This window comes from Scylla paramamosain, unplaced genomic scaffold (assembly GCF_035594125.1).
Source record: "Scylla paramamosain isolate STU-SP2022 unplaced genomic scaffold, ASM3559412v1 Contig7, whole genome shotgun sequence".
Taxonomy (NCBI): domain Eukaryota; kingdom Metazoa; phylum Arthropoda; class Malacostraca; order Decapoda; family Portunidae; genus Scylla; species Scylla paramamosain.
Window position 1 is genome coordinate 1,497,501 of NW_026973672.1, and position 20,000 is coordinate 1,517,500.

A 20,000-nucleotide genomic window follows, 5' to 3' on the forward strand; every position below is an offset into this window, starting at 1 on the left:
CTCCTCAGTTTAAAATGAAGTAGCAATATATATATATATATATATATATATATATATATATATATATATATATATATATATATATATATATATATATATATATATATATACGAGTACACATGTTGGTTGACTGTCTGGCCCTGTGGCAAGAACTCGCAGTGGACGATGCCCCTCACATCGAAGAAAGCGATCAACATGACCTTGAAGCTGGACCTGGACTGCCTTGCTTTCTTCGGCCGTGGCGACGCCGGACTCTTCCATTGAAGGCTCTGGCGTTTGGTCTCCGGGTCGTACTCAAATACCCAGGACTCATCGCCGGTGATGACTCTCCTGAGCAAGTCTGGTTCAGTTTCCAGACGCTCGAGGATGTCCTGACACACCTGCATGCGTCGTCCCTTCTGGTCATCGTTCAGGAGTCTCGGCACCATCTTCGCACAGACTTTCCGCATGCCCAGATCTTCAGTGATAATCTTCCACACGCTGTTGTGGTTCATGCCAAGCTCATCTGCGATCTTTCGAACAGTCAACCGACGATCGTCACGCACCATCTGCTTGACACGCTCAACATTGGCCTCATTCCTGCTCGTTGAGGGTCTTCCACTCTTGGGGTCATCTTCCACGTCCTCCCGGCCCTCTTTGAACCTCTTGCACCACTCAAAAACACGTGAGCGTGACATTGTCTCATCCCCGTACACTTTTTGCAGCATACCCAGTGCTTCTGACGGCGTTTTCCCCAACTGCACCAAAAACTTCAAGTTTGTTCGCTGTTCAGCGCTCATTGTTAAACGACCTGCAACAGAGGACATGATTTTAAAAGCACGTAAGAAAAAGATTAGTGACTGTAGAGGGTTGGGAGCGCAGTTGTATACTCCAGAAGGATTACTTTGAAGGGGAAATATGGTGGTTTGTGGCTTGGGTTTGAAATTCATCTTTTAGGACACCAGTCCTGGAACTTTAATGACACACCTCGTATATATATATAATATATAGTATATACAGCAAGTGTTTCAATGAATCATGGAGTGTGCTACTTGTGTTATGCTCAATCCGTGCTCAAAACTGACAAGTCACCAATATTTTGCATACCAGCACCATCCTGAATTGTCATGCTCAGTCCTTCTTGTCATGGTTGTTTTCCCTGCATCATCCTGACTCCCAGAATGAAGTGTAGGACTGTCACACTGCCTTAACATGGCACACTTGTGTTAGGTAGCCTTTTAACACCTCCATGTATTTGTATCATGATGGGAGGCCAACGCTTCTGCAGGTATGAATGAAGGAATTAGTGAGTTCTGGGCCAGGCAAGCAACATGCTGTGAATGAGGGTGATAGGTGGGAATATTTAGGAATGTTTCATATATGGACTGCCATGTGCAGACCTGATTTTTTGCTGCTTCCCTTGTTTTCTTATGTTCTTATGTTAACATATTCATAGTTCATCACCAAAGTATTTGCCCAAAAATATGTTAAGTAACACAATAAAATAAAATGCTTTGACTGAATTATAATGCAGTGTTACTTTTCATCACTACTTTTATGTAATATTACCATTTAATAATGTATGAGTTATTGTACCAGTAAAGTAAGTAGGTGTGAGGAGATGCTGGGTGATGAGGGCAAGTGCAGGAGGATGTGTAGTGTGTGTGTTAATGGAAAGGGTTGGGGTGGAAGACACTTGTAGCCATGCAAAAAGGGTGGTGACAGGAGGCCAGCACCTGTACTGTCACTGATTGATGGAGGGAAAGAAGGAGTGGAGTGGGGTGGGAGATGAGTGTGATAAGAGATGCATTAAGGAGATGGAAGATTGTCAGGAGGTGTAATTACATGGCAGTTGGTTGGCAGTCATCTGTAGGGACAGCAAGATAATTTAGGGACAGTACTGTTTATTCTTCAGCAATTATTTTTGTATAGCAAAGATTATGTAATAGATAACCAATGTTATATCACTTTTATTGCAAATGCTTCCCATTCAAGACTGGTCCTGTATTATGTAATTGTTCAATAGAAAATATGTGAAAATAGCTTTGTATTGGAAATTATTCAAAATGATCTATAAAAAGGATCTTTAGTAATGGAAACAGGTACATTCACTGATACTTAGTGTATGCATTTGCTGAAAGGTCACAGATTCATAATATTAAAAACTCATTAATACTGGAGCTAATGAGTGGTTGAAAGAAGACAAGAATATTCATAATAATATGCATATATAAGAGTTTAAAGATTCACAGTATTAAAAACTCATTAATGTTGGGTGTGTGGGTGAAGGTGGGAGACAAGGGGAGGGAAGCATTGGCAGGTGGGGAAGATAAGGAGCAAGGGCAGGTAGAGAGGGCAGGGTGGGGAAGCAAGGACATCCTGCTGGTTGTGACCATTACCCTCATGCTGGTCTTCCCATCTCTGAGAGCAGCTCTGACAAAGCAAAAAGTAATTTCCTTTTCAAAGACAAATCCATATTTATTTGTTTCCTAAAGGAGACTTTAGGATGATATTTACTTGAGGTTTGTGGTGCAAGCTTCAATTTTGCCATGAAAGAAATATTGTCACAAGTAGGTAAGCTGAAATTCATCTAATGGCCATTATATGTAATTTCTTTCCAACTACTTACTATTTCAGATATAAAACAGCATTATAAGAAGCTTACCAGGCCTATTCCTGTTAATGCCTATCTGGTAGATTCTATATCTGATATAAAATATTATTATTAGCCTTACTTTTAAACTTACTGTAAATACTATGAAGTGTTTGAGAAGGTTACTGAGGTTACTGCCATGGAAATTGTCAAGTATAATGTCATACTTTAATCTGTGTAAAGGGCAAGGAAAATGCAGAAAGCCCACATACATTATGTGAGGTGGCTGAGCATTGTGTACCCCTGATGGTGGCTTATATCTCTGGTAACCTTTATGACCAGAGGAAGGAGGAGGGTTGGTAGACTGTTGTGGGCTTGTAGGGGTCTCCTCAGTGTTGCTTCCTCCTGTTTTTTTGTACTCTATTTTTTTTTTAGAGATTTTGTTAAGAGTGCTTTCATATGGTTGATCTGTCCATCTGTTTATTTTAACAATTTATTTTTTCTGTCTTTCTATCTGTTTCTGTTTCTCCCTATCTGTCTTTCTGTCTGCTTCTAAATATCTGCCTACCTGTACTACTAAAAAGATAAAAAAAAAAATGTTGAATGTCAATATTGCATGCTTTTTCAAAACACTGAAGAATAGCCAATATCTTAATAGATATAAAATAATTTTCCCTACATAAGGCTCTATAAGAAACAATGGCAGCTACTCTTTATTCATTCCTTGAGTTACTTTTCCCCAGTGGCCATAGAGCTACAGCACGGAGGTGGAGGTGATGCTGTAGAAGTGAGCTGAATGTGGTGTGTAACATTGGCTTAGAGGTGATCAGCCTTTGGAGAGGGGCCGTAGCTGCCTCCCATATAGGGACTAATCGAGTTCTGGGGAGGCGGGTCTGGCTGGCCTCTGTGAGACAATTGGACAGTTGGAGATTATGGTGGGAGATGCCTGGATGTGCCCTATAGATGTTTGTATGGTTGCCTCCCTCCAAGGGTCCCTTAAAGTTGTGTACACTCTGTAGGAGGTATTTCTTACCTTATCGAATTATGAAAATTTGCTTTCATTAATCTCACCTGTCAAAGTCACTGCTATGGAATGTCTGCCACTACACTGAACAATGTGGGCCGGGCTGCCACATGTATGATGATTTTTGTCCTGCCCTAAATTTAAGATCCGGACTTAGAGAAATGTTTAAGTGAAACTTTGAGCCAGAAACTGAAAGAGAATGAAAGGTGATGAAAAATATCCACTGCTTAGTAGAGTTTGAAGGAAAAAATGATACAGTAAAATCCCTCTTATCCGGCATCAATGGGACCGCTGACATGCCGGATACTTGAATAGAAGTGAAATTATGCCCACAATCACCACCCTACACTCACGCATCTTACCATAACAAAGATCAGCTGATCGCTGTGCCGCGCGTCGCCGCCCGTGCTGCCACCTCACACTCACCAGCACAGTTGTAGCATTGGGCCTGTAATTGTGACTCCTTCTGATCTTTTCAAGCTGAACCACTCGTATAACACTTTGTCCATCATTTCATTATGATGATACTGCAGTGTGTGATGATTTTCCACTGCCTTTGGGGTGTCGGTGACTTTCATGTAATCCCGCAACTTTTTCGTTTGGGATTTAATGTCATAAATAGTTGATGAGCCCACACCATATTCTGCCATTAGTTGCTGTCTGCTTTCACCTCTCTCTAATCATCGACAAATTTCTACCTTCTGCTTAAGTGTAAGCACAACACGCTTCCTCTTTTCTACAACTTTAGGTATGATGAAGGCGTCAGGTGATAAACAGTGCACATGCGGGACTGAGTCACTGAGTAAACACAGTGCAGTGGACCACAGGTGGTGCGAAGCAGTGTGCTCTGGTGGCGAGGGGACAAAGTATGCCTCACGCGGGAATTTTAATCAATTTTATGAGTACACATTGATTTTTTTATAGATTTTAAGGCTCAGGGAAAAATGTGCCGGATACTTGAAGCTGCCAGATACTTGAATGCCGGATGAGAGGGATTTTACTGTATTAGGGGTTGGCCTGGTGGCGCCCATGCTGGGAGGGGGTGCATTTCGGGCATCGCAGCGGGATATTGGCAGCAGCATTATGTGATGGGATATCCGGCTGGCGTTAGTCAACCCTTGCGAATCCAACCCTTCGTGGTATTCCTTCTCCCCCCTCATTAGGTCTCCTCCTGTTCCCCCCCATGAAAGTGTAGTGGCCCCCAGGCTTGGAGGAGTGCCTTTGTTACACCATTTGGCCAAGTTTCCTGTTGGGTGCACAGCCATATTGGTAGGTTGGCTGATCAGGCACCACCTGTCTGGTGTGAGGCTCTGCCCCTCCTCCCCATGTGTAGTTGCAGTGGTGGTTGTGACAGCGGTGGTAGTGGTGGTAACACAGTGGTCATATGGTGGTGCTCGCATGGCGTTTGGTGGCTCAAGAACTGTGAGATAGTGATCTGTGTAATACTCCAGCAAGTTTCTTGTTATAATCTTGTAATCAAAGGGCTTTTCACAACACAGTGAAGTGAATAGATGAGTACCCTGTTGTGGTTACATTAGCAACTTTTTGTATGTGTCATTGTATGAAGGACTGTGCCAGTAGTCAGTAACCTTGAAATGTTATTGAGGAATCTGCTGCACACACATTGTTATGACTTATGACTGAGTAAGTATTTAATGGTATAGTGATAGCATGGTTTCTTATCTTCACAAGACACACATGTGAGGTGGTGTACTCTTGGCAGCAGTGCAGCAACACACAGGACAAGAGATTTTTGGGAAAATGTTATGTCTTGTGTAGCTGTGGTGTAGCACTTTGAGAGTTGGCTTATATCAAGACTGAAGGATATTATTTTATCCCTGCTAGTACAGTAGTGTGCTACAGTATTTTGTGCAATAATTGCCAATGGCTGTTATATATCTAGACCACGGTGATCTGTAGCTCAGTGAAGGCTTATTGATTTGAGCTTTTCTTTTCCAAGTAAGAAAAATATTTAGGCTTGGTGGTGGCCATAGAGTGGAATCATTAATCATAATGGGATCATTGAAGGAGTGGGGACAGAGGGCAGGTACACCTGGGTGGCAGGAGGCTCACTAATGCTTCCTGGCCAGGCAGGAGGCCTCCCTCCACCCACCATCAAGGATCACAAATTACTAGAGGTACTGGTAACACTGAGGAACAGTTATGAGTCCTGAGAAATTACTGCTGTGATGAAAATATAGGGTGTGTACTGCTTTACATAATGTGTAGTGTGTGTGTGTGTGTGTGTGTGTATAGACACATTTTGTTTATATTTTCAATGATGAAGATTGTGAGTGTTTTGGTTGAGGTTTCATGGATGACTATAATTGCTCTGAACATGAAGGGAACATTATATCCTTTATGTAGTTGTAATGGTTGCCATGTGATATATGTTTTTACAGTTTATTTCTATACATAAACCATGTATGCTTTCTTTTTAGTATATATACATAACATATTTAAGCATTAACTGTTGTTGAAAACCAGGCAAGCTATATTCATCATTTATTCATGAATAGTTCTTATTGTAAGATTTTTAAAGCATATTTGGATCAAATTTTATCATAAGAGCTTTAATGTTTTAGGCACCAATATATTATTGTTTATCTGATGACCCCCACAAGTTGGTGATGGGAAAAACAAACCACAGCATCATAGGTTGTAGCTTTGTACATCAAATTTGTTACAAGAATAACAGAAAGAGTGTTGACAGTATTTGTGTAATTACTGTTCATCCTTTGCTTGCAGGTGAGCATTTACTGTCTCCTAAGAAAAACATCAGCGGAGGAGACGTGACCCTTGACTCTGTGTCTCCTCTTAACTCTCCGTCCTTCACCCTCAATGAGATGGTACCAGACTTCAATCTTGACTTCAACCTTGATGAAGCCTTGAAATTTGTTGGACTGAACTGTTCTGAGACTGGGGAAACTGTCTGGAAGGTGAGTTGTCTATTTTGCAATAGATATTACCATTAGGAGATAATAGATTACTTATTAGCCCATTGGCTATTATGACTTTGCCTTATACTGAAGGAAATTGCCTGGTTGGATGACTGGAATATACTCATTTAAAAGGATGTTAATGCACAGTCAGTGAAGAGCTTGGTCAGAAGCTATGAAAGTGTTATCTCAGCCCTCAGAGCCTGAACCCACCTCTGACAACAAGGAAAGCCCTGGTAAGGAGGAGGAGGACAGCGAGGACAGCTTAGACACCTTGAACGACACCCTGGACGATATGATCCAGGCCTCCCAGCTTCATCCTCAACACCCGTGCTCACTACAGGTAAGTGTCTGCCTCTCCTGTGCATGGTCATCCAGAATATAAGAATGGGAGGAAAGGAGACCATAAAAGACCAGCTGACCCACGCAAGGTGGCTCCTGGTCAATTCAGGGCAGTATGAGGTTCTTCCCTGTCAGAGCACCAGTGTAATATGTCATTTAAAATTAAAAAAAAATTTTTCCATGGTTTATTGAAAAAGAAGGGAATTGCAATGTGATATTAAATACAAATATTCCAGAATAAGCATTTTCTCATGCGTTAAGCCTGCATGGCAGACTGAACCAATTTAAGGTTATTACAAAGCTAGCTCAAATAAAAAGCACAGCCATTCCATCTCAAATTTTTAACTGGTGCTTTCTTTTGGGAGAGAACACCAAGTTTTTTTTTTTTTTTTTTTTTTTTTTTTTTTTTTTTTTTTGCATTTGACCTGGCTTTATATTTGTATGACAAGACAAGAAAAGAAACAAGTAAATAAATATAGATCAACAGATGCAAACAGTATAGTAATTTTGCCATACCAGCATCAAAAGTGAATTAATATTGATGACTAGATAGATAACACACACAATAGCAGTAGCTGAGCATAGCGTGATGAGAATGTCAAGGAACAGTGCGGCATTAACCAGTGATTTACAATGGCACAGAAACACAACCACCTTGGCGGTGCGGGATATGGAGTGATGGAGTCAGACAGACGGGAGTGGTGTGCTGTCATTGTTCAGTCTGCAGTCAGGTCATTACAGCGTGAGGTGAGGCGTGGGAGAGTGGCGGGGAGAGGAGAGGAGAGGGAAGGAGGAGGGTTGCGGATTTCAGTCAAGTAATGTCTTGGTGCCGTTTCGAACATTTCCTGCATGACAAGGTGAGCTTAGCGGGTCGTGACGTGCTGGGTTCCTCACTGACTGCTGTGTGTGTGTTCTGTCAAGGTAATTCTGCCGTGTTTTTCCCCTAATTCCCTGCGATGCCCGTACAGTGAGTGAGTCAAGTCTGGGTCTCCCATAGTGTTGTTTATTATATTTATTTTCTGGAGGAATGAACGCTTTGGTTGTTATTATTATTATTGCTAGTACTTATTCTACTACTACTACTACTACTACTACTACTACTACTGCTAGTACTAGTACTACTACTACTACGATTACGACTACTACTGTACTGAGGGAGCTTGATAGGAGGTGTGTGTGTGTGTGTGTGTGTGTGTGTGTGTGTGTGTGTGTGTGTGTGTGTGTGATTCACCTACAGTCATCTGCTGGTCACCCAGCCAGCCGTTACCCTACAGAAAGAGCTCAGAGATCATAGTGACTGATCTTTGGGTAGGACACCACACACCGGGGCAGCAAGGTCACAACCCTTCGGGTTACATCCCGTATCTACTTGCTGCTAGGTGAACAGGGCCTACACATTAAGAGGCTCACCCATTTGCCTCATGTGTGTGTGTGTGTGTGTGTGTGTGTGTTACAGTGCTTGTGTTCACTCACTTACACAAGGCGGTTTTCTTATCAGATTTTTTTTTTTTATCTTTGTAATGCTGTAGTTGAACAATCTTGATGCTTTTTAGTAGTTCTTGCATCATTCGTGCAGGACTTCTTGTGCTGCTGGTGGATTGAATTAGCAGTGTTCAGGAGACAAAACGCATACATTTATGGCAGAGTACCCAGGGAGTGTATTTCACTGCAAAGTAACATTACAGAATATGATAGACGGTTTCCTCTACAAGCAAAGTGAGAGAGAATAGCGAGTGATATATAGACAGAAAGCCACAGCTGTCATGGACGATAATTACTTAGAAATTGAGGATGGGAAGGGAGACGAAAAAGATAATGATGACAAATGAGAAGTTGGCTGGCGGCAAGATTACACTTGTTTGCTTCTTATGCCTTCAAAACAAGACAGCTAACATTTCAGACACCTGTCCGTGAAAATATAGTCTTTGTAACTAAAAATAATCCAGCAAGATATTTTTAGCATCTATATTTCATGCTCCTGAAGTTAGTGGTAGCGAAACAAGACGAGTTTGTTTCTTATGCCTTCAAAACGAGAGATACAACGTTTTAGGAAATAGCGGGTGATGGAATAAAATCTTCCCTATTGAAATTGGTACCATAAAATACTTTTAGCATCTATATTTCTTGATTCTGAAGGTGATGGTAACTTATAGTAGCAAAATAAATTAACGCATTTCTGAATCATATGTGGTTTGTTGCAGTATTGCAGTACCTAAGTGAAATGACACTTTGACTACAACATGGGGTAGCGAAAAAAAATGAATGGACAGACGGACGATTTTTTCCGGTCACGCGCCGAGAAACATCTACCTTATCTACTCTTGTTGGCATATTAATAGTTGCAGAATTTGCTCATGTTTATCAAGTGTTGCCCATCGAGTGTTGGTTCAGGTGCTGATAGCGGCAGTGATGATGGTGATAATGGTGATGGAAAGTGTGTTGATGGTGATGACGGTGGTGGTATGGTAACAGTGGTGATGACGGCGGAGAGACAGCGGTGTCGGCGGTGTTCAGAACAACAGTCACGCTTATCCTCGTTGTTAAGATATTTGCTTTTAGCGGCCTCATATGTCATGATAAGCAGCAGCAGATTCCTTGGTATAGTGAGAGAGTTTAGGGAGCTGCACAACTCAGTTAAGACGCAGAATTGTATGCCACGTGCTGCTAAAGTGAAGAAAGCTGAAGATGACACTAAACTTCACTTTGTGAATCAACTAAACCTTATGACACACACTGAATTTTACAGTAAACCTTATGACAGACACATAACTACAACCAGAGCAGCAATAATGATGAGTACAACAATAATTCTAATAATAATGATAATGCATTGATAAGCTGTATACTATAATATTCTAACTCCATTTTCTCTCTCTCTCTCTCTCTCTCTCTCTCTCTCTCTCTCTCTCTCTCTCTCATACTTAACGTAGATATCTTTCCGTAAAATGGTGTAATTGGTCAGGAGATCACGGAACTTGCTCCTTACCTGGCGTTGAAATCCCTGTAGCACGTTGAGCAGTGTGGAGATAATGCAACAGAAAAGAATGGCATTAGGCTTTTGGACAATAATAATCTTTCATTAAGACATCTTTCTCCGCAGTTTTCATTCTTTGATGTTCTCAGCTTCCTGCGCTTGTGACTCTGTAATTGGTGTGCTGTGTAATATTACTGCAAGTGTCTGAAAAAAAAATAAATAACGAGTATTAGATGTATTCTGGTGTTGATTTCCGCGTCACTTAGGCAGGTAAGTGGCAGGCGTGAGGGTGGTCCTTTAAGTGGCTATTTGACCTGTGTTATTTGTTACTGCAGGTGGGCTGGAAACTGCAGCTTTTTTTTATTGCGTCAGGAAACACGCTGACGTTGTGTGGCTGATGTTTTAAATTTTTTCCCTCTGTTTTCGTCGGCAGACCGGCGGCAATTTGAGTTTGTAAGCTGCTTTTGAGCCAGATATTAAATAAAGGCTGTAGTTTAGGAATTATATTGCAGAGTGTTATTTTTAGTATTGGTTCGGGAAATTGGATCTGTGTTAAAAGAAAAGAAAAAAAAAAGAAGAATGTTTAAGTTAACTCTTTGTCTGGTAGCACCTCTCTTTAAGCTTAAAAAATATACAGTAATTATACTCTAGTAAGCACTTTGTACTTAAAAAGTACAGAGTGCTGCTGGTTCGGGAATTGGGATCTGCGTTAAAAGAAAAGCAAGAAGTAATTACGTTTTAGTTAACTTTTAGCCTACCAAGACTCCTCCTTAAGCTTGATAAAACACTACAGTAGTTCAAGTTTAAAGTATAATTTTACTACAAGACATCAGGAAAGAGAGAGAGAGAGAGAGAGAGAGAGAGAGAGAGAGAGACTAGTGGAGTAGTTACAGTGCTTGTAGTCACATTTTCACTCCATAAAATAATCTAGAGTTACACAAAAATGAAGCAACAAACGTACTCCCATAAGCAGTCACAGTTACAGGTACAATATTTCAGTTTTTCCTTACGAGTAATTGTAGTACTTGTAGTTACATTTTCACCCCATAAAATCATCTAGAATTATCCCAAAAAATAACAAATGTACTACCATAAGCAATCACAGTTACAAATGCAATATTTCAAATTTTCTGTACAATTGCGGGAATTTTAAAAGTCCCATCGGAGAGGTGCGCGGCGCAGTGGCGATGCTTGCGGTCACTTGGAGCAATAACTGTCATGTTGAACTGGTGGTGGTGTTGGTGGACTGAGAGGGAGGCGCCGCCACCCACACACGTGAGAGATGGCCGGGACATGGAGTGTGGGGGAGTGTGTGTGTGTATGTGGAGGATGAGGGGTGTGTGTGTGTGTGTGTGTGTGTGTAGGACGAGGGGAAGTGTGTGAGGAGTGTGCGTGGACTGTATAGAGTTTAAGTGAAGGAAGTTGAAGATGACTAAATTCTACAGTAAACCTTATGACACACAATGTAATAGCTACAACCGGAGCAGCAATAATGAAGAAAATAATTTACAAGACGAGTGGGAGTGTGTGGAGAGTGTGGAGTGTAGGAGTGCCAGAGTGGGTGTGGCATGACCAACTGCTTGACAATGTGGATGATTTATTGAGAGAGAGAGAGAGAGAGAGAGAGAGATTATAGTATCATATCTCTCAAAGTACATTGATGTTGAAGGCAAAATTGATTCAGTTAACATAATTACCAAACGAAACAAGGAACTTTACTTTAAGACCCAGAGAGAGAGAGAGAGAGAGAGAGAGATGGTTTGGGGGAGGTGACAGAAAGGGGCGGTGTTTGGCAATAGGGAGGCTGAGACAGGGCCCCGCCAAGCCTGCCCGGTTAGGCTTACTGCTGCTCGGGGCTGTGAGCTGGTGACGGTGTGACGGTATGACGGTGGCGGCTCATCATTAATCACAGTCCACGGTGAATGTAGCCAATCACAGCAGAATCACGACCAATCATAAACTCGTCACGACCAATAAGGGCGGAAATTGCTGCAAAACCGGGTCCCATTGGTGGAGAGGCTGCCAGATCGCTTTCACCACCAGATTCTTTACACATTCCTCTAGACTCCGATATTCATTAAGGTTTTATGATGCACCATCCATCTCTTCTTTTGTGCTTTAGGAATCACTGGGTTACTCTCTCAAGCCTCTTAGTGGCTTGGTGTAAAATGTTCACCAACTGCTTGAAAATATCGGGACTCACTCGTATGTTGCACTGTTTGTTGCCACGAGCTTGGGGAGTTTGACCTCTCGAGTGCATCGGCATTCTCAAGTCCCTTTCACACGCTGGGGGATACATTGACTCCTGGAGAGAGAAGTCAGTGCCACCACCACCATCACCACTACCCCTACTCCTACCCCTACCCCAACCACTACCACCCACCACCCACCACCACCACCACCACGCTGTCCTTGCTTCCTGCTTGGTGAACAGAGCTGCAGGATGTTCCGTGAAGCATCTGCTGCCCATGGTGTATATATATATATATATATATATATATATATATATATATATATATATATATATATATATATATATATATATATATATATATATATATATATATATATATATATATATATATATATATATATATATATATATATATATATATATATATATATATATATATATATATATATATATATATATATATATATATATATATATATATATATATATATTCACTGACCATCCTGGTGAACTAGCCTACAACTTTGCTATCCTGCATGACCTAGAGCAATTGGTGCAACACCCTACTCGTATTCCTGACCGTCTTGGAGATACGCCCAACATTCTTGACCTTTTCCTGACCTCTAATCCTTCTGCTTATGCTGTCACCCTTTCTTCTCCGTTGGGCTCCTCCGATCACAATCTCATATCTTTATCTTGTCCTATCACTCCAATCCCTCCTCAGGATCCCCCTAAGTGAAGGTGCCTCTGGCGTTTTGCCTCTGCTAGTTGGGGGGACCTAAGGAGGTATTTTGCTGATTTTCCTTGGAATGACTACTGCTTCCGTGTCAGAGACCCGTCTTTGTGTGCTGAGCGCATAACAGAGGTGATAGTGTCTGGCATGGAGGCGTACATTCCTCACTCTTTTTCTCGTCCTAAACCTTCTAAACCTTGGTTTAACACAGCTTGTTCTCGTGCTATACATGATAGAGAGGTGGCCCACAAAAGGTACCTAAGCCTTCCATCACCAGAATCTCATGCACTTTATATTTCTGCCCAGAACCATGCCAAGTCTGTTCTCCAACTAGCCAAAAACTCCTTCATTAACAGAAAATGTCAAAACCTTTCAAGATCTAACTCCCCTCGTGATTTCTGGCATCTAGCCAAAAATATCTCCAATAACTTTGCTTCTTCTTCTTTCCCTCCTCTACTTCAACCAGATGGCACCACTGCTATCACATCTATTTCTAAAGCTGAACTCTTTGCTCAAACCTTTGCTAAAAACTCTACCTTGGACGATTCTGGGCTTGTTCCTTCCTCTCCTCCACCCTCTGACTACTTCATGCTACCTATTAAAATTCTTCGCAATGATGTTTTCCATGCCCTCGCTGGCCTAAACCCTCGGAAGGCTTATGGACCTGATGGGGTCCCTCCTATTGTTCTCCGAAACTGTGCCTCCGTGCTTGCACCTTGCCTAGTCAAACTCTTTCAGCTCTGTCTGTCAACATCTACCTTTCCTTCTTGCTGGAAGTTTGCCTACATTCAACCTGTTCCTAAAAAGGGTGACTGCTCTAATCCCTCAAACTACCGTCCTATTGCTTTAATTTCCTGCTTATCTAAAGTTTTTGAATCTATCCTCAACAGGAAGATTCTTAAACATCTATCACTTCACAACCTTCTATCTGATCGCCAGTATGGGTTCCGTCAAGGCCGCTCTACTGGTGATCTTCTGGCTTTCCTTACTGAGTCTTGGTCATCCTCTTTTAGAGACTGGTGAAACTTTTGCTGTTGCCTTGGACATATCAAAAGCCTTTGATAGAGTCTGGCACAAAGCTTTGATTTCCAAACTACCCTCCTACGGTTTCTATCCTCCTCTCTGTAACTTCATCTCAAGTTTCCTTTCTGACCGTTCTATTGCTGCTGTGGTAGACGGTCACTGTTCTTCTCCTAAATCTATTAACAGTGGTGTTCCTCAGGGTTCTGTCCTGTCACCAACTCTCTTCTTATTATTCATTAATGATCTTCTAAACCAAACTTCTTGTCCTATCCACTCCTATGCTGATGATACCACCCTGCACTTTTCCACGTCTTTTCATAGACATCCAACCCTTCAGGAGGTAAACATATCATGCAGGGAAGCCACAGAACGCCTGACTTCTGATCTTTCTAAAATTTCTGATTGGGGCAGAGCAAACTTGGTATTGTTCAATGCCTCAAAAACTCAATTCCTCCATCTATCAACTCGACACAATCTTCCAGACAACTATCCCCTCTTCTTCAATGACACTCAACTGTCCCCCTCTTCTACACTGAACATCCTCGGTCTGTCCTTTACTTATAATCTGAACTGGAAACTTCACATCTCCTCTCTAGCTAAAACAGCTTCTATGAAGTTAGGTGTTCTGAGACGTCTCCGCCAGTTTTTCTCACCCCCCAGCTGCTAACTCTGTACAAGGGCCTTATCCGTCCATGTATGGAGTATGCTTCACATGTCTGGGGGGGTTCCACTCATACTGCTCTTCTAGACAGGGTGGAATCAAAAGCTTTTCGTCTCATCAACTCCTCTCCTCTAACTGACTGTCTTCAGCCTCTCTCTCACCGCCGCAATGTTGCATATCTAGCTGTCTTCTACCACTATTTTCATGCCAACTGCTCTTCTGATCTTTGCTAACTGCATGCCTCCCCTCCTTCCGCAGCCTCGCTGCACAAGACTTTCTTCTTTCTCTCACCCCTATTCTGTCCACCTCTCTAACACAAGAGTTAACCAGTATTCTCAATCATTCATCCCTTTCTCTGGTAAACTCTGGAACTCCTTGCCTGCTTCTGTATTTTCACCTTCCTATGACTTGAATTCCTTCAAGAGGGAGGTTTCAAGACGCTTATCCACCAATTTTTGACCACTGCTTTGACCCTTTTATGGGACTGGCATTTCAGTGGGCATTTTTTTTTTATTAGATTTTTGTTGCCCTTGGCCAGTATCCTTCCTACATAAAAAAAAATATATATATATATATATATATATATATATATTATTATTATTATTATTATTATTATTTTTTTTTTTTTTTTTTTTTTTTTTTTTTTTTTTTTTTTTTTTGCTTCGATGAATAGAGTGTTGGCATTTTTGAGACAACTCCCATATATCCTTGAAATCACACCTGTCTTTTTTTAATCTCTTATCACACTTTTCTTACGTAACCTTCCTACGGCAAAGGTTGGTTTGTATCGTGTAGGTGTTCAAGATAACTGCCTTATGCTTCTAAGCCGTCATGTGAGACACTTTACAGTCATTACGATAGTTTTGAAAGGCCACAAGTATGATTAGTTGTGCTTTCATGCGTTTTTTTTTTTTTTTTCCACTGATAGAGCAGAATCCTTATTAAATTATAAATAGAATAATGAAAAACACACTTGCAAACACAATAACCTCCATTGTAACCAGTTAAAGTTATAGAGATAAGACGCTGAAGCATTTGAGAGATGGAGACCTTTCAGACACACACACACACACACACACACACACACACACACACACACACACACACACACACACACACACACACACACACACACACACACACACACACACACACACTGAGCAAATCACATACATGACTCCATTTTGTGTACACTTAGCTAATCTGGAAATACAGCCCATTCCAGCCCATTCCAGGCTCATTCCAGTCCCTTATCTTATTACCCTGTTCCAGTTTATTCCATCATTTTTTTTTTTTTTTTTACCTTTTTTACCTTGTTCTGCTGGGTCTGTCTGGCCTGTGTTTGGTTCTGCTGGGTCTGTCTGGCCTGTGTTTGGTTCTGCTGGGTCTGTTTGGCCTGTGTTTGGTTCTGCTGGGTCTCTGTTTAGCCTGTGTTTGGCCAAACAGGCTACCATTACTGGTACAAAGGTTACACTGGAATGAAATTAGTTGAAAAATATACTGCATAATTATTGGCAATGAAAAGATTGTGTGTTGAAAAGATAGTGATGAGGGATTCCGGGATGTGTTTCACTGTACAGAGTGGTGGCTGCCTCTAAGTGTTCGGGAGCACCTTACATGGCACCAAGAGGTAGTTAGTATATCCTCACCTTACAGAAAAAAAAAAAAAGTTCTTGACCAGACATGGGCATCATTATAAATTATTATGATTTTATTTTGATTATGGTCTGGAATACTTTTTTGATTGATTATATTATGATTAGTTTTAGCTATTTTTATTGTGGTTATTTTTTTCTTTTTGTGCATGATTAGGATTAGATTATCACATTTCTCTGTGATTATTTATAAAAAGATAATAATTAACAGTGATTAAGTACAATGCCTAAATAGGCAGCAAACTACATCTCTTAGGAGCACTGTTCCATTTTTGAGCATAGCAATATAACCGCTTAAATCACTTTCTAACTAATGGTATTAAAAACATACATTGTGTGTAAGAGGTTTTATTTGATTTTGCTATACAGTACATAATACATTACTTCTATGAATTTATTTCAGATCATGATCACAGACTTTCACAGCAATAAGGAAAACAAAGTATTTCTCTTTGAAAAATATAGAACTTGTTATACACATGATTTCTTATAGGCTAGGTTATTTCTCATGTAATGTCTTCTTTACTATATGTTGATTGCACTTGATAAACATCAACTCCTCAAAGCGAACATCGGTCATTCTGCATCGTTCAGGACAAAAGACTTTCCCAGCAATGGAGAAAAGTGTCTGATCTGGAGCCGATGAAGCTGGGATGCACAGATATTGGAGCCAGTATAGTTAGTTGAGGCAGTGTTGACTGATTCTGTTCTCAGAAGAGAAGGGGGTCACTGTCATCCTCTGTTCTTGGTTGACTCAGGTTGGATTCTACTTGTGATACAGTTGATGTTAATATACAGTGGGAAGAGCTCGTTGATGCTGATGGTGTCATGAATCTGAACACCTTGCACTTCTTTGTAGGGGCCTCCTTATTTTCTTGAAGGGAACCGTTTTCTTCAGTGGTAGTAGGCATAATTTCATCTACTGTAGACTTCAGTAGGGATTTCATGAACATGACTTATGGTAAGCTCCAGTCCATCTTAAAGCATGGATCTAGGAAAGAAGCCAGCCCAAACATCTCCGTGTCTTCATAGATCTTCAATCTTTTCTCGATTGAGCTTTTGAGAGTAGTAATAATCTTTGACTTGTATGTCTGTGACACTTGATCAAGCTCATCGTTCAATCCACAAATGCATGGAATTACTGTGCTTGACATTACAACATTCTCTCCCTGACACACTAGAGTTGCTACTTTAAATGGTATCAAGATGCCTGTTATTTCTTTGATGAGATTAAGTTCATATTTGGTTAGCTTTACTGAACAAGCTGGGCTGGATCAGTATTCAGAAGGGAGCGAATCATCTTGTTACTGCTATTCCATTGGATTGCGTTTTTGGCCTGAGGTCTGCTTTCACCTTTGAGAATGTCAGATGCCAGTGCAGAATAATGAATATGTGATACTAAACATTAAGCAAAGAAACCACAGTGTCAGTAGCAGTCAGTGGCAGGTTCTCCTCAACAATGCCTCAAAAAATTTTTGAATTCTCCAGGGAAGCAAGGAAACCAATTTCATTACCTCAACTCTGCCTCATAAAGTTATTGATAGAAACTCCAGTGAAGCAAGGAAACCATATTGTCAGTACCAGTCAGGCTCTTAAGGCTGAAGAACACACACACACACACACACAAACACACACAATTGATCATTGTCGATGTGTTCAGTGTGTGGCACATGGATGCGCTGGAACCAGGGCAGTGATGGCGATGAGGCTGGCAAACATGAACAGCCAGGCCAGGTACACCACACCCATCATCTGTGGGGACAACACTGCTCACACAGTGCCGTGGTCAGGACAGAGAATTCCCAGCACCAATGGGGATGAGGGTGGACATCACAATATTCTGCTTGTCGCTGGCTTAGCATAAGGGAGGAGTGATGATAAGGAGGCTGTCTTTGATTCATGCCTCTGTAGTTCATGGGTCACTCAGTATAAAGTTACATTAGCTGTGAATTTAGTTTATTTATTTATTTTTTTTTTATTTACTTTTTCTGTAAGAGGGCATTGTGGTCTAGGGCAACAAAGTGGTAATAAAAAAAGGCTCACTTACTCGTGCATCACTCGGTGTAAAGTTGCATTAGTAGTAGAGGATATTTCAAATGATCTGTTTAGTCTAAGGCAAGAGTGACAGTGAGGAGGAAGTGATGAATTAATGCCTCTATAGTACACAGGTCACTCAGTTGAATTAATAACAGTAGTGGTCTTAACATTATAGCAAATTTTCATTATAATTTCTTTAGCATAAGGCAAGAGTGATATTGAGAGGAAAGTGTAGTTTTTAGTAGAGGCAACATGAGGTTAAACTAGCAATAGAAGTTTTTAACCATTCATTTATAAGGCAAGGGAAGTAGTGAGAATGAAATGCAGTTTTTGTCTAATGCATTATGAGGTTACATTAATAGTAGACATTAAATAGAAATAATAATCTTGGGAGTAAAGGAAGTTCTCAGTCATTCATTTATCATTAGGCAAAGGCAGGTAGCACTAAGAAGACAATCCTGAATACCTAGTTCAGTTAACATGAGGTGACAGTTCCCCTGACAGGCACCACGGGTGAAAACATGGAGGTGGACAACAGTGTGGAGATCCCTCTCAACAAGGCTACCATCCTGCGGGGACACCAGAGTGAGGTGTTCATCTGTGCCTGGAACCCAACCACTGACCTTGCCTCAGGGTGGGTGCTCTCTCGCTCTCTCACACACACACACACACACACACACACACACACACACACACACACACACACACACACACACACACACACACACACACACACACACACACACACACACACACACACACACACACACACACACACACACACACACACACACACACACACACACACACACACACACACACACACACACACACACACACACACACACACACACACACACACACACACACACACACACACACACACACACACACACACACACACACACACACACACACACACACACACACACACACACACACACACACACACACACACACACACACACACACACACACACACACACACACACACACACACACACACACACACACACACACACACACACACACACACACACACACACACACACACACACACACACACACACACACACACACACACACACACACACACACACACACACACACACACACACACACACACACACACACACACACACACACACACACACACACACACACACACACACACACACACACACACACACACACACACACACACACACACACACACACACACACACACACACACACACACACACACACACACACACACACACACACACACACACACACACACACACACACACACACACACACACACACACACACACACACACACACACACACACACACACACACACACACACACACACACACACACACACACACACACACACACACACACACACACACACACACACACACACACACACACACACACACACACACACACACACACACACACACACACACACACACACACACACACACACACACACACACACACACACACACACACACACACACACACACACACACACACACACACACACACACACACACACACACACACACACACACACACACACACACACACACACACACACACACACACACACACACACACAACAGGTGTGACTCTCTGGAAAACATGAACACATTGAGAAAGCACAAATTAGCAGATACGAATAGATATAGACTTGTTCATTCATTCATACACATACGTATTGCTCATGATCGTATCTTCACTCCCTTCTCTCACCCCACATCACCAATCCTTCCTCTCCACCTTGCATCCACTTTGCTCACCCCACGTTATCACTCCTTCTCCATCTCATCTCACTCCACACATTCACTCCTC

General features: G+C 41.5%; 1 protein-coding gene across 4 annotated transcripts in view; it reads left to right on the forward strand.

Moving 5' to 3' along the window:
* LOC135096776 (uncharacterized) overlaps positions 1–20,000 on the forward strand; it is a 34,063-nt gene that overhangs the window by 13,167 nt on the left and 896 nt on the right. For 2 of the 4 annotated variants that reach the window (XM_063998526.1, XM_063998525.1), the window contains exons 3-5: positions 6,345–6,535; positions 6,729–6,878; positions 18,659–18,788. In XM_063998526.1, coding sequence (XP_063854596.1) covers positions 6,345–6,535; positions 6,729–6,878; positions 18,659–18,788 — 471 coding nt within the window. Of the gene's footprint in view, positions 1–6,344; positions 6,536–6,728; positions 6,879–18,646; positions 18,789–20,000 lie in introns of those variants that run through there. The other 2 variants (XM_063998528.1, XM_063998527.1) reach the window with 2 other exon arrangements.